Source organism: Clytia hemisphaerica, unplaced genomic scaffold, assembly GCF_902728285.1.
Source record: "Clytia hemisphaerica strain Z4C2 unplaced genomic scaffold, Clytia hemisphaerica genome assembly, whole genome shotgun sequence".
NCBI classification, from domain to species: Eukaryota; Metazoa; Cnidaria; class Hydrozoa; order Leptothecata; family Clytiidae; genus Clytia; species Clytia hemisphaerica.
Window position 1 is genome coordinate 1094993 of NW_027103855.1, and position 16759 is coordinate 1111751.

The 16759-nt window shown below is 35.8% G+C and overlaps 1 protein-coding gene across 1 annotated transcript; it reads left to right on the forward strand.

The window, feature by feature from the left end:
* Positions 1-10: 10 nt before the first annotated feature.
* LOC136808190 (adhesion G-protein coupled receptor G7-like) lies at positions 11-16754 on the forward strand. Its single transcript, XM_067064727.1, has 13 exons — positions 11-109; positions 242-401; positions 718-959; positions 1076-1408; positions 2412-2583; positions 3022-3176; positions 4775-5199; positions 5411-6038; positions 6433-6685; positions 6999-7273; positions 14911-14977; positions 15370-15821; positions 16378-16754. Exons 2-13 carry the CDS (start codon positions 304-306, stop codon positions 16515-16517), a joined length of 3240 nt encoding a protein of 1079 aa, XP_066920828.1. The 5' UTR covers positions 11-109; positions 242-303; the 3' UTR covers positions 16518-16754.
* Positions 16755-16759: the final 5 nt, after the last annotated feature.

Here is a 16759-nt window from a genome sequence, read left to right on the forward strand (position 1 = left end):
CAAACAAATAAACCTTTAACAAATGGAACAGAAAACGCGACAACAACAATTAAACCTTCAACAAATGCAACAGAAAACGCGACAACGACAATCGAACCTAAAAATCAAGGTAAAGCTTAATTTCTGCTAAATCGACGTAAATCATTACCTGACTTCATCCTTGTAACTGTGAATGAATAGATTTCCCTTGCTGGTCTGAGCAACTTGTGTAGATTTGTTTACTTATTTTCTCGTTTCCCAGAGTATCAATCAGTACGATTCGAAAATGCTAGATATATTTTCATTGAAGTTCCTTCTAAATGGATGGATGCAGAAAATGACTGCGTTTCACGTGGTGGACACTTAGCAAGCATTCATTCTAAAGAAGAGAATGATTTTATCACAGATGAAATTTCAAAAAGGTTAGCTGACCTTTGACTTGATAATGAAAACATTTCCACTTAGATTGGTCTATGACGATTGATTCTGAGTTTGTTGCTTGAATCTCTCAAGGATTCCATTTAATTTTGGGATTCTTTGATATACGCTATTTTTGAAGACTTGCTTGACCAGTCGACTTAGCATCTATAAGCTTCTTTTTACTGTTTACAACAAGAGTTACTCGTCCTCCTTTATTTATTATATCCATCTCATCCGTTGTCTTCCAGGTGTTCTTTTAGCGTTAATTCAATTGTTTATGTCTGGAAAGTTCATCTCAGTTGTTAATATTTGTTATAGGGAGAATTGGTACTGGTGGTTCGGTGGAGTGCGCAAAAACAATACTTTTGTATGGTCTGCTGGAACAAAGATGGAATACACCTTGTTGTTTAATGATCGACTGAAGGATGATTCTTTAACATATCCATATATATGCAAAATCAAAGATGTAGAAACTTTAGCAACTACGTTACCACCCAAAACAAACGTCACGTTAAAACACACGACAATGTCAGTTGCAACTAGCTCAAAGGAAACTCCAGGTGATTTTGTTATTCCTAAGTTTTAACAGGTGTCTATTTTGGGTTTTAGAAGTCATCATTCTTGTACACTCTTATTTTCATTTAAAATCTATTCTTATGTTGCTACTTTTTTATAGAATTAGATGTCCGATCAACATTCAAAAAACATCCACAAAGCAAATATAGTTTTAAAACAGGAGGAGCTTTTGAAATTAACGGATGTGTGTTACAGACAAACATTGCACTGACAGAACCTTACCAAATCTTCTATTTATTCAACTCAATCGAGAAAATCCTAATAACTCTACCAGTATCTCTGGTTCAAATATCTGCTTCATTATCAGACCTTGTATTTCCACCATATCAAAGAAACACTAGTAGTTATGAAGACCAAGGATTTTATCAATGTGGATTCACTGTAGGAAATAGATCAACGATCCTTTCGAATAGCATCGATGTTCAATTTACTGGTAATGTTAAACCTGAAGGCCACTTATGGCTTAAATCATTTTACTTGAGCCTGGTTAATGAGTACTTGGGCAAAAAGGGGTACGGGGATGTGCCGCCGGTCAGGGTACCTTTTTCATATCAGTCCTATTCAGGATCACTTTTTTCAAAAAAACGAGTCCCAGGTAGGGTCCATTCTTCGATTTTAAGCGGCACACCCCAGTCGGTCAGCAAGGGTAATACCCCTATAACCCCCTCCCCGCGGGTTTACTGAACTTAGCGTCATCAAAAATTTTCAAAGGCAAAGTTCAGACAGAAGTTGAATCTAATGTTCTTTTGTAGGAGAATGACCAGCGTTTTTATCTTGGAATTGTAATGTTTGATTCCCATCACGGTTAAGCTATCTTCCACAGTTGCTCTAAATCATATTAAGTTTAAATCAGCCATTCCATAAAGTAATAAGAAAAACAACAAGTTTTATTTTTGTTTTTAGCAAAAGCATCTTCAGTACTAGATGTTTAAAAAGTGTTTTTGCTGAAAATGAAAATAAAACTTGTTGTTTTTCTAAATTATATATTCGATATAAATATTCCTTTTTGACGTTTTTGATGTAAAACATTGTCTAGTTCAATACTACACCCCCTTCTCACAGAACCGGTGGGATTTATCAGCTAGTGGGGGTAAAAATAACGGACCAAAACTCGATGATGATTGATATCCCCATATTTTTTATGGCTGGGGATTTGAATTCCATTGTTTTCTAGTCAGAAAATTCGGTGGGGATGGAAAAAGTAGCACAATATTTTGCAGTGAGGATTTGTTTATCTAATTATTCTCAGTGGGGACAAAAAATTGAGCATGATTTTCCACCGGGGACGATATTTTGGCCAATTTTTCCAGTGGGAAGGGCTCCAAGTGGGTCTGTGAGAAAGGGGTGTTATACTACAGTCTATTGTATTCTTCAACTTACTGTAACTATGTTATCTGTTAGAGTACTTAAATTATTTCTTTTTTTCAAATTTCAAGATGTTGCTTCTGCTAAAATGAATGTTCGATTAGATCAAGAATGGAACGAAAATCTGAAAAATACTTCATCTGAAAATTTCAAAGCGCTTGAAAAAGAATTTATCGATGACGTGATGAAGATGCTACCTGAGGAAAATGGAGTTAAACCAATGGTTAGAATCATAGGTTTCAGGTAATTAACAATCTTATCAATTTTGATTGCCTTATTTTTTTGTAATAAATATTTGTTTTTGGAATGAAGGTCCTGTGCAACAATGACTTGCATCAACGGATCTAAACATTGGTTTACCCAAAAAGACCCATTGCATACCGATTCTAGAACGAAATCTCCCCTAAATGATCATATTATTTTCAAAAAATAGACAGAGTTCACTGGCGGATTTAAGACAATAAAGCAAGTATGTCGAAAACATTCGAAGGAGTGCAACGCTCGTTAAAATACAATGAAATTACAATCACAAATCTCTTCCTCTGATAAATTCGACGTACTCTAAAACCGCCTATGAAGTTTGAGTCCATTTTGGAGACGACAACACTATAAGTTACATTATCCTATCGAGTCTCAAATTATTTTCTGAATTTTATCTCAACGTTGTTTCTCTACCCATAGAAAGGGTAGTGTAATTGCAGATGTCCAAATCCTATATCCAAACGTCACTCAAACATCTCGAAGACAGAAATGCAAAGAGTTGGAGAAGGTTCTGGAAGATGAAGTGAAAAAATCACTAACTTTCAAAGTGACAAATGTTGATGTCAGTTCATTAGGTGAGGATGGATTCGAGCTTGTATGTATGTATGTAATAGTTTATTTCAAGTTGACGAACAGGTAGCAACAAAGGCTAATAAAAGTCAACGCTACTTTAAAATTTGTAAGGTGATTACAGTTGAGGCGCAAGGGCCTCTAAACCGTTCTTGTACAAAAAATCTTTTTAAAATATAATTTTTCACGAGGGCTTCCTCGTACCCTCCATTTAAAATCGTCATTCGATCTGGCTTTATTCATCTCGTCTGCTCTCTTTTTCCACTCTTTGATTTGTTCCCTCTCCATTTTTGTCAAGTCGTCGGTGATACTTAATTTCACGTACTTCTCGTGTTGTTTCAATTCAGTCAACTTCTTCATGAATCTGTATTTGTTATGACTGTCTTTGAATACAACTTTGATTGGGCGCATAACCTTAGATTCTTTTCCAACACGAGAGACGTAGGTTGGTTGAGTCTTTAAATTAACGTCATTCAGAAGCTCAGTAACGAAATCGATATCTTCTTTATTTTCATTTTCATTTACCCCATGGATAATGATATTTGCGTCTGTCGATAATTTCCTTTGGTCCTCAATTTGTTCGTCGATTTTTTTCCTCTCGTAGTAGCTGTTTCATGCTATTTACGCTTAATTGATCATTGTTTTTAGTCGCTTCAGCAAAACTTTTCTTACGTGGTTCTGTTGCGGTTTGAATTTTTGCAGTCTTGTTATTCAACGTCTCTTCTATCTTGGTTGTTAGTTTTGTTTCTAGCGTGGAAAACTGGCTCTGTATTAGATTGGTAACTTGATTTTATCCTTGATGTATTCCTGATATCTTGCCTGTAAATCTTTGATCATTGTGTTTAGACTTTTTTCACTCTCACTTTTGACTTTTATTATACTTTCGCACGATTCGATTTTTTTATAACTGTGCGTGCAGCTTTTAATTCTTTCCACTTGATTATGAACTTTTCTACCGAGTTCTTTTGCCGGAGAGCAACAAGTTATACACACGTATTTTCGGTAACCTTTATTTAAAAACATATTTAACTGGTATGGTGGTAGTCCAGTGCAGGCATAATGTAGCGTTCGTTGGCATTTATGACATTGAATTCTCATTTTTTCATCGTCTTTTATACAATTATGCTCGGTACATCGATTGTTGTCACTCGCATCTTCATCAGGGATCAGGATCTTGCCAGGTGATGTCGTTTTTGGTTGAAATTTGGCTATTTTTTCCATAGCTTTAAAAGCATCTGGCGACGATATCGATACATGATATCTGCTATTCACATCTGTCGGTCTTCTCAGACTTCAAATTCAGGTTACTTTAGACGAAACCTTTTGTCTCTTGGCAATATACAATTGTATTCAATTTCTTTTTCTTCAGAGGGGGGGGGGTGTACCGACCGGGGTGGTGTATTTTTCAGGCTAGATTTGAGTTAGTACAGTGTACTAAAAGGGTGATATCAAAGCACTGGCTGCCGATAAAAGTACTAAAAAGGGTTTACTTTTTTTGGGAAAAAATCTAAAATTAACCTATGGGTTAGTACACTGAGTTGGTGCCCCCCCCCCTTGTTTGCTTAAGAATGTTGATAAAATATATTTAAACTTTTGATCATAGATTGCTGTCCCGAAAACGAAATAGGTGAAGAACCTTTTAAAGGTGTGGACCAATTCAACGAAACTCTGGTTTTCCAAACAATTACCAACAACTGCACATATAAACAATCCGCATCCAATGAACGACAATGTCATGGCAACATGAAAGATGGACCCAGATGGTCAAACGTCAATCTACAAAACTGCCCTGCTAAATCACCGATAACCAACTCATTGATCAGCTTGAGCTTAACAAAGATTTGTACCCCAACAACATTCATTGATTGCCAGACACCGGTCGAAGTCAGTGGAAATCTTTCACAATTGATCAACCAAACTGACTCCATTACTACCAGACAAGATTTGGAATATATCAGTATAGTTTTGCAGAATCTGGCACTTCATCCAACGGCGTTTCTTCTTGAAAATGCTGATGATGCAAAAACGGTTCGAACTTTAACTTACTTAATATTTGATATCTATTTAAAGTAACTACGAGCTCTTTTTTAACAGACAAGGACTTGCCGGGGACTTGCTTATGATACGATATCTTAATTAGGCCAGAATTTGTAGCCTATTATAATTAAGAAACTAAGAAAAAAGTTTTTTATAACCATGGAGAACTTTTCTATTCTGAGATATCCAATTTTACCTTTAGATCGTTGAAAACGTCCTTTTGACAATTAGCAATGTCATTGGATCAAATCGAACCATTGTTGCACAAGCACAAAAAGCAAAACAGACTTCAGCCACCATCTTACACTTCTTAGATATTCTTGCTCAAAGAATCGGTGAAATTGCAGCTAAACTCAACTTTAACAAAACAATCAAAATGATTTTTAAAGAACAAAATATAGCACTTGTTGTGTTATATTCTAAACCAAGGCAACTTGAAGTTATTGGAGGTGCTACAAGCAGTCAAACTATGAATCTTGACATATTTTCCAGTCATCGCAAAATTTTAGGATCTTTAATCAACAACAAAACGTTGGCTACTGCAAAGATACCAAAAGAAGCATTTAAAAATAAAAGCCGAATCGTCTACGCCTTGCTTTTCAATAATGATGCACTTTTTCAAACCGAAAATCAGACAATCGCTGTTCAATCAGGACAACCCATCTTGTCACCAATTTCAAGCAAAATTTTAGCGGTTACTGTTGGGAAGGAGAAAGTTGTAAATCTTTCCAATCCGATTCTGTTGAAATTCAAAAAGATGGATATTGGTGTCACCAAAGATGAGAGAAAGATATACAAGTATTCTTGTGTATTTTGGGATACCCAGAAAGGTATTTTTTGACCCTTAAAGGTACTCTTTGACCCTTAAAGGTACTCTTTCAGTTTTTTGATTCGACCCAGACTGGGTTAAAAAGCAAAATATCACAACCGTGAACCCTATTGCATATTTTTAGAAATTATGATGATTCTATATCTATTAAAAAGCAATGGCCTATTAAGAACACTTTTATTGTTCTTGCCATGTTTAAACTCTCCTGTGTAAGTGAGAATTATCAAGGTTACCGGTTTCAATGGATTGGAATGTCGAAATCTGTTGTTGTAGCTTATAATTCCAGCGGGGATTCTCGAAATTGCAGTGTTTTCCCATTGGGAAAATAATAATTCATTGAATGATGGCTATGAGAAAACGATTGACTTAATGAAAAGATATTTTTTCCACAATAGAAACACCTCCCAAAAGCACTAATGGCCCTCCCAAAAGCACTAATGGCTTTTGGTCATCCAGAGGTTGTTGGAAGGTCAACGAAACACAATCAGACATCACGTGTGAATGCAACCATTTGACCAACTTTGCCATTCTATTGGATGTTACTGGTAAACAGAGCAATCCATTGGAGTTGAGAATTATCACTTGGATTGGTTGTGGAATCTCACTGTTGGGCTTGTTCTTAACATTGCTGACCTACTCAATTTTCAAGTAAATATTTTCTTTCGGTTTTTCGTTTTGTATCAGTGTTAACAATAAATCTTAAAACGAAGGACAAAGCTATATCTATACCATCTTGATCGGTGCTTTTTTTGGTAAAGTGGTACCATAAGGGAAACACTACTCGATGTGGTTCGATTTATATTTCAATGAAATTTACCTTTTAATTACGTTTTTACCCACGTTGAGTAGTGGTACCCGGTACCATTAAGCGTATCACTTCAAACACCTCAAAGATTTTGTTTGGCCGGGGTCGAGAAACTGTGTCATTTATGCCAAGAAATACGCAACTTATATTTTCTAGGAAGCTTCGAGCTAAACTTCCACCAAAGATCTTAATGTCTTTGGCATCCTCACTATCCATCCTACTCATTGTATTTTTGGTGGGTGCAGAACGAGGCTCAGTTGTGAGATCGAAATTAGGATGTCAAATTGTTGCTGGTATTCTTCACTATTTCATGTTGACCACATTTTTATGGATGTTGATTGAAGCCATCAACTTGTATCGTAATTTCGTCAAAATCTTCAGATCAGGTGGTGATGGGAAATTCTTCAAAAATTCTTCACGCATAGCATGGGGTATGTGTATATCTTTTTATGTTTTATGCCTTCTTTACTGTCTGTTTTAAGCTATCCAGTTAGATAGTGATGTTTGAAAAAACATGTTCAGTGGGGAACAAGATATCATTAACACTAGTGGGGCTGCCACAATTTCTTTGAATTTTACTGTGGTGGGGGATTCCAGGAAATCTGGCTTGAGTTAACTAAAAAATCTAAATTCTAAAGTTGGAATATCGATAACAAATCTTGTCCATTGAAAATTAAAAATTGAAAAAAATCCCCTTTTAAGCCCAAAACAAGAAGCCCGTTAGGCGTGAAGGCCCAGCAAAAGCGTAATTTACGCGATTTCCAAAAATTCCAAAAAATGTTTAACAAGATTTCAGGAAAGGGATGTCCAAAGGATTTAAAATTTTACTGCGTCGAGCAAAATAAAATGAAAAATAAGTCGACAAGGATAATTCTCCCTTTCTTCATTTCTTAGAACAGGGAAGTGAAAAAATAAACGAAACATAATGTACAGTAGTCAATCAAAAATAAATTGAATGTTGAAAGCTCGAAACTTTCTACCCGAAGGTAAACAATCAAATTCAAAATATCATTAAATTCAACTTCCATAAGAAACAACATCATTGCATGAAAAAAGTTCTAATCTTGTTCAAATTTACACATGAGCTGCATTTTAGTCTACATTTACCATGTCCATATTCCATTTAAAATTAGTATTTATAATAATTCTGTGTCGAGTTTGAAAAATCAAGCCCCAATTCGTAAAACACAACAGATCCAGAAACAACCATGCATATTCACATGTAGCATCATGGAAAAAGTTCCAATCTTGTTCAAATTTACACATGAGCTGCAGTTTAGTCTCCATTGCCATATTCCATTTAATCGGTATTTGAAATAATTCTGTGTCGGGTTTGAAAAATCAAGCCACCAATTCGTTAAACGAGACAGATCTAGAAATATATAACCATTTTCACACGTAGCATCATGAAAAAAGTTCCAATCTTGTTCAAATTTACACATGAGCTGCAGTTTAGTCTCCATTGCCATATTCCATTTAATCGGTATTTGAAATAATTCTGTGTCGAGTTTGAAAAATCAAGCCACCAATTCGTTGAACGAGACAGATCTAGAAATATATAACCATTTTCACACGTAGCATCATGAAAAAAGTTCCAATCTTGTTCAAATTTACACATGAGCTGCATTTTAGTCTCCATTGCCATATTCCATTTAATATCGGTATTTGAAATAATTCCGTGTTGAGTTTGAAAAATCAAGCCACCAATTCGTTAAACGAGACAGATCTAGAAATAACCATTTTCACACGTAGTATGATTGAAAAAGTTCCAATCTTGCTATAATTTACACATGAACTCCATTTTAGTGTTCATCAGCAAATTCCAGAATCAAGTCTTTTTGAAAACAAGAAACTAAAAGTGAAAGTCAGAAACACCCCTGTCTCAGTGACCCGGTGGCTTTTGAAATTTCACCGGGGATAAAAATTTTTCTTTGTAAATCCAGTGGGGATTTTTCAAAGACAGAAAATACCAGTGGGGACACAGAATTAGAATAAAAATTTCAGTGGGGATTTCGAAATTTTCTTTTTTTTCCAAGTTTGTTGAAACAGTACAGTAAGTGTGATAAACAAGCAGTTTTATTTCAATCTTTATGTAATTATATGGATATGCATAATGCATAATACCTTTTTCTTTCCTCCCACCCAGTCTTGATTGGGTCAATGAGGCTCATTAAGTTTAATTACTTATATATCATTTCCTCCCTAAGTTTATTTGGCCAAAATTTCCAAACATAGACCTTTCATCTTGAATGGGTAGAATAGCAACTATTTGCTAACATGACAGCTATAACAAGAAATAGACAAGTTGTATTGAAGTAGCTACTTTCCTAGGACAGTTGCCATATATATTTGATGAGATCAACGTCCTCATGATCGCGGACATAAATTTTGTATACCATGATCCTAATGACCAGATTATCTCAATGGTACAAGATCGACTATTGGACCAATCGACTCTCAATTTAATATTACACCACTTTTTTCGGATTCGATTGTATTTGATTACGTTTACAGGAGGGATTTAGGATTTAAAAAGAGTGGTGTATCTCTGCTATTATGACGTAACGGCTACATAAGTGTCTAAGGAGGCGCCACCATGGTTGGGGCCGACGGGGCAAAAATTTTTTGAAAATAGGACCCTCTAGATTGGCTAAATATGGCCTCAAATTTCAAATTTTTGACAGTAAAACAGCAGTTTTTTGGTCGTAATATAGCAAAATTTCAAGGTCTTTTCAGAGTGGAAAAGGAAAATAATGGGTTTCATAGTAGTTTAAAAATCTTTTATACCATACGGTCCTCCAAGGTTCAGGTACCCCCAAAAATTTTAGGTACCCCCAATCATTTTGGTACCCCCAAAATTTTTAGAATTCTAAAGTGGGGTTACTTTGTAACTTTGAGTTACCCCCTTTTTAATTTTTTTATTGTTAAAAATACAAAAAGGGATTTTTTGCTCTTTTGTCATTCCTGGGAAAATACTTCCATGGCGGCAAGCACTTCTTTTTCAACAAATTCAAGGGTGTCATTTTTGACTATAATTTTCCAGGGTTTCAAGAGATTTTTATATACCACAAACTTTCAAGGGTTTCTAGGGTTTTTAGTTGATTTTTGCTAGTTTTCAAAGATTTCAAGGAGAAAAGTTGAATTTTCAATTTTTGTGTAAAGGAGGGCCCTTAAATTGGCTGATAATTGATAATTTTACAACCACATATTCTATCTTCCAGACCTGCCAATCTCATATAATTCCAGTGGCACTTAACGGGTTAAAAGGTAAACCCCCTAAGAATGAGCGTGGAATATCCCCTTGAGTCTCAGGGGTTCCAAAAGTATGTTTTCTCATTTTTAAGTCACTGCGATGTTTTTATCCCATGCAATGGGAAAAATTTTGTATTTCTGAAAGTTAAAATGGCTGAAAATGGCCACAAAATTTGGCATTTCAAGGGTTTCAAGGGTATAAATCTTGCATTTCAAGGGTCCCCAAAATAATATTGACTTTTCAAGGGTGTTTCAAGGGTTTCAAGGAATTCAAGGGTGATGACTTCATACAAAAACAACAGCCCCCGCCCCCACTAATGAAAATGCAGGTACCCCCAAACATATCAGGTACCCCCTAAATTTAAGAATACTTCCAGGTACCTGGCTTTTTAACACCTTTTTTTTAGGTACCCCCAAATCTCTAGAGTTCCTAAGCCAAGTTGCTTTTAGGCCATTTTGAGGCCTGAGCCCTTTGGCACTGCGTTGCTTATAAAATTAAAAACCGTAAAGCTAAAAAAGTTATGATAGAAAAAGAAAAGATCTCACAATTTCTTTTAAAATCCAAAGGCAATTCACTTTTTGAATAAATAGGTATCTCAACAAAAATAATGTACACATTTTCTATTAAAAAACATAAAAATATCACAAGCCTTACAAAGGGAGAGAGCCATAAAAATATACAACAGAGATGAACAAGAAAATTGTTAGAAATTTTGTGTATAATCTATTATATCAAAACCTCTGTAGAAAAACAAAGTTATGTTGAAGCTTTTTTGAATCAAAGTTGTTCATTTGTTTTGAAAAATAAAAATCTATTATCAAGCTTTATGAAACTTATGGACATTTTTCAACAAAATTAGATATGAAATAAAATGTAAAAACTAGACAAACAGTAAATATAATGCCTCTACATTCATTTCTCCTTATGTCACTTTCATTAAAATTCCAAGAGAAACCAGCCAAAACATAAAATAGTTCACAATGGGTCCATTTGTTTCACACGATGGTGGCATTTGGGGAAAAGATGGCAAAAATGGAAGTTTTGAGGTAAGAAACAAATGGACCCAATAATTCCAAAAAAATGAAAAACATTTCTCAGTCAAGCAAATGAATTCTTTGTTCTTTATTTTAAATCATAGCTTTAAATCATAGGGTTTCTTTACTTCGTGTATATGCATGTCAGGATGATAGCGGAACAGGAATATAATCCATCAAAAATGAATTTAAAACATATTCCCAAGTTTAGTTCAAGAAATGTCGTTTGATGTTTGAGCTCTGAGTTTGGGAAGAAGCACGTCAAATTATCAATATCCATAGTGTCCTCCTGGGTTGGTTCCCCCCACTAAAAATCAAAATTTTCTCCATTCCCCCCTCTTTTATTTCCCCCACCATATTTCAAAATTTTTTGGTTCCCCCCTCTTTTTTGAATTCCCCCAGCTATTTGAAGATTTTGCGGTTCCCCATCTGGTTAACATAAAAATGCCTTAAATCAAGTTTGAAATTTTGGAAAGCTTGAAAAAATAGCCTTGAAAGTGCTGGAAAAATGAAATTGTATTGAAAAGTTGGTTTATCCCAAAAGATTTGCTGATTTTATTGCTTAAACAGGTTTTGCAACAAGATCACCTTGAGATCAGTGAAGTTCCCCCAGTCAAAATCTCCTAAATTTATGGTTTTCCACCCTCTTTATTTTCCCCCAGCAAATTTCAAAATTTTCATTTTCCCCCATTCTTTAAAAAAAGGGCCAAAATCAGAATCCCCCCCCTTTATAAAGGGGGGGGAGGACACTATGATATCATTGACCGATTCATGATTTTGATAACAAAAATCACATTCATGGTCTTGAGAAGTCTGTTTACAATCTCTTTGATATCGGAACTATTTGACAGTTTCAGTATCAGGCGGTAATCACAAATATCTTCGTTTCGCGTCGCCCGACCGACTCTAGAAAATTGAGTAGAATTGAGTCGGTGAGTCTGTAAATTTGTCGGACTTTTTCTGTCATGACCTTTCCTTCATTCAAAAATTTTATTGTTGTCGATTTTTTGCGAGCAATTTCTAGCGCATTCGCAGCATTTTGACATTGTTTATCATTACATGCGCCATTTTGGGGGATCGGAGGTCACAAGTTTTCAAAGGTCATAATTTTCAGAATCCCCCCCCTTTATAAAGGGGGGGGAGGACACTATGATATCATTGACCGATTCATGATTTTGATAACAAAAATCACATTCATGGTCTTGAGAAGTCTGTTTACAATCTCTTTGATATCGGAACTATTTGACAGTTTCAGTATCAGGCGGTAATCACAAATATCTTCGTTTCGCGTCGCCCGACCGACTCTAGAAAATTGAGTAGAATTGAGTCGGTGAGTCTGTAAATTTGTCGGACTTTTTCTGTCATGACCTTTCCTTCATTCAAAAATTTTATTGTTGTCGATTTTTTGCGAGCAATTTCTAGCGCATTCGCAGCATTTTGACATTGTTTATCATTACATGCGCCATTTTGGGGGATCGGAGGTCACAAGTTTTCAAAGGTCATAATTTTTAAACCACCCATTACACGCGGTTGTTTTGGCTGCTGGCTGGCTGGCAGTTTACTCCAAGAATGCACTCAAAAAATGGATGGAAAAATGGAAACCCGAAATTTTTCACGACCGACCGACCGACCGACCGACCGACCGACTCACTTCTTTTTAGACCCAACGAGGCAGGACGCGAAATGAACATATTTGCGATTGCCGCCTCATATGCAATCAATTCAACAATTTTGTCTTTGTTGGTCACTAGATAGCCCTATCATATGCTTCTGCTGCTGTTGTATTTTGCAGGCCATGGGTCATGCTGTATCATGATGGACAAAATAAAATCCTCCAGAAATTCCTCACAACAAGATTCAAAGCAAATCATTCCCATAATTTTTGAGTTTCTACAATGACAATATCCATTCTCTCCCTTGTATAAGTTTCGTCTTATGACTGTTCTTTTTTCTTGAGGTAGAAATAAATCCAGACAAACATGTCCCTCTCTAGCTGGGAGACCCGTCTACTCTGTTCCTGTGGCTTCGAAGTATAGCATTTAGTTAAAACGAATAATAATGTAGAAATCTTGATAGAAATAACAGAGTAGCCGGGTATTTTTGTAGATGCCAAATCTGGTCGCAGAATTCTATTGGCTGTCAAACAATTGTTGAAATCACGTGATATTATTGTTTTGATTGGAAGTGCGCGAACCTGATTGGCCAACCTTATCAACGGCTTTTTTGGCACGAAATTCAAAGCAAATGTAAACAAATTCAAACTGGGTCAAAAATACCATACTCTCAATGAGTAGCTTTTGATGGGGTTTTTGCTTATGTGTTGTAAGTTTGAATAGAGAGTATGGATCTCCAGACTAGTCCCTCTCAGGTGTCAGGACTCAGCTTCTTGCAAAGTTTTTCAAGTTTTTTTTTCTCTCTGTCTTCCTTTTCATCATAATCACAACAGTTTACAAAACATCAAACTGACACTGATAAAAATCCATTAAAGTATTCTCAGGGTCAACAGATGTCTATTTTCAACCCATTTTAATCATCAAAACTCCATAAAACTGCATGAAGAGCACAAAGGTTTAAAACCACTGTAAACCAGTGTAAACAGTTTTTCCAGTGTCTCACATTCTAGACTAGGCCTGTTCATAACAAAAAATTTTCTAGCCTAGCTGAGCGCGTACTACTTAGGTAAAGAAATCTGTCAGTTTGTTTCGCTTAGCTTGCGAGCGTGCAAAATATATATTTAAAGGTATTTCAAAATCAAAACAAATATGGTAGACAATCAGAATTGGATGTTAAAAAAAATTGGCTGGCTGGATGAAGTTGCTTGACAAATGAACAGTCAGTCTTAAAGATAAAGATTATCAGTTAAGAGTTAATCAAAGATAGAATAACAGTTAGCAGTTTTTTTAACATAAGTTTTCAAACTAAAGTTTTGCATGTTTTTGAGCATAGGCGGGTAGCGGGGTTTTCTCAAAATCTTCAAGTTTCAGTGGGGACCGGCAGGGAAATAAAAATTTTGAAGAGCTACTTAGTGGGGATCTAGAAAAATTAAAAGTTTTCAGTGGGGATTCCCCGGAGGCAAATTTAGCCCGTTTTTTTCCCCGGGGACAAAATTTTGGACCTTTTTTTCAGCGGGTGGGGGTGCCCAGCGGGTCTGTGACACGGGGGTGTTCAGAAATTGATTTAAGGTATAGAATTTTCACTCAGAAAGCTTTATGAAAACTATAACATATGACAGAATGTTGAAAAAGTTTACAAAAAAAAATCACTACAAAGTTTCTTTGGTTTGAAAGTCTCTTGACCACTAAAGCAAAGAAAATGTTCAAGAAAGTAAGAATCAACACATGAAATCAATTTCCTCGCTTCAACCGCCATCTTGTATCTGTTTTGTTTTGAAAACGTTTGTTGTTTAAGGAGCGCGAAATCAGAAAATATATCTTTTTTAGCCAGTACCCAACTTTCGCAAGCTTTTCCCTCTCCAGACGGCAAAAAGTGTGTTACTGGTATAAAGCGCCGTTTCTACCAAAACGGACACACAGAAGGAAACACGGAAAAAAAATAGTGACACTCTCTTTAAAGGCCCACTCGCTAGCGCTGGGCCAATGAACATATCGCCATTTTAAGCTTGACATAATAGTCTTAAAGTGGTAATATTGAAATTCTGTTAAGTATTTTTATACCATCACTGGAGGAAAATAATGGGACATCCCATGAGACATTGAGATAGGGATGGTTTGGGATGGGATATTTTCTTCAACTGTAAAATAATGTCTTTTTTTTCAATCAGGCGTCCCACTATTGATTGTGGTGATCAATGGAGCTGTTAAACCTGGTAGCCTTGGAAACGATCAATTGTAAGTGATCCTTCATTTTAAAAAAAGTTCCTTTTGTACTTAAAGTTTTTAAGGCGTTTTAGATGAGAAATAACTGGCTTATTTTCCCATGCAAGAGTTTCAACCTAGCCCCTCAGGGAATTTCAACTAATTGTGTCAGAGTAGTCTGAAAGAAGGTCATAGAATGATTTGATTATAATCTTTTTCAAGGCGGAATGAACTTGTTATACCGACTTCTGCTTCGGGCAGATGCCACTATATGCCAATCTTTTTTCGCCTGAACCTTTCAAGAAAACAGAGGTGTACTTATTCTCAATCATTATAAGCCTTTAGGGCTGACTTTCCAGTGTAGCTGGTTTATTTTTCAATTCTTTACTACAAATCAAAACTTTCATTGTATCTTTCTATTATAGTTGTGTCATCCTTGGCAACAGTTTCTATCTCGCATTGTTATTACCAGTCGCTTTGATTCTGTTCATCAATTTCATCGTCCTCATCATGGTGTTACGTTCACTATCCAAGAACCAAGGCTCCAAAATCACTTCAACGCAAAAACAATCATTAGCAACCCAAACTAGAATCACATTGGCATGTGCTACACTCCTTGGATTAACATGGCTTTTCGCCATCTTAGCTGTTGGCGATCTGAGCTACACTTTCCAACTACTGTTCACTATTTTTAACTCGCTACAAGGATTTTTCATCTTTGTTTTTTATACGTTGAGAAATCAAGATGTCCGAAATGAATGGAAGCGAGTTTTGAGAAGCAATCAAAAACTAATCATTGTTGCATCATCTACACAGCTTTCGGACTCGACGCTGAACAAAGTTAAAAAGACTGGAAACAAAAATGAGAACATGAAAGGTCAGTAAAGGACACTAACATGGCCCCCGACCTAAAGTAATAGGGCAGAAAATATACTCACCACCTGCCACAAAGTTATGTCATCGTTTCCCCTAAGTGTTATTTTGCTATCAAGGTTGTTGTTCTCGACTTTTTGTTAGCATGGGATGCGATTTGCATGCATCTTCTTTTTTTGTGTTGGGAGGGGGCAGGTGCTTGTTCGCATTTCTTTACATAAGTAGTTAGTAATTCCTATTACAGGGCCCACGCTATGAAATTGAAAGTGGCGGGGGCCAATGAATATAGAGTCTACGAAGGCACAACCAAAATTTTTTACTTTATGCAAAAAAGTGGGGTCATGTACCCTATCCCCCCGGTGGCGTGGGCCCTGCATGATCTCACTGGAAGTCATAGGCAAGAGATTTGGGCTCTTGCTCTTTAACAGACACTCACTTTTCGCAATAAAAATCTAGAAAAGATACATTAGATTTAACACTAACATTTTAAAATTTTATTTATTAAAAAAACTTAAAGCAAAATTTACTCTTTTCGATTTCTTTATTGATTTATCTTCCAGTATTCGGTAACAGCGACATCCCTTCATCAAGCGAAGAAATCGATTTATCCTCGTCTACCGGTCATTTAATCAAACAACGCCAACATTATTCAAATCAAACCACCCATTTTGAATTGGAAAAGAATTTCAAGAAGGAATGAAACGATCGTTTTGATTTCAAACATTGTAACTATTGTAACTATTGTATATATTTTGATGCTTTACATTAATTTTAAAACTACAAGGAAAATTCTACATATTTCTAGATATGGTAAAAATTAAGCCTTTCAAAATTTATTCATTACACCAATAAAGCCTTACATTAATGGGGTTAGTTTTCGCGGGAAATTTTAAGATTTCGCGGAGACGTAATTTCGTGGATGGCTCTATTGTGAGATTTGAA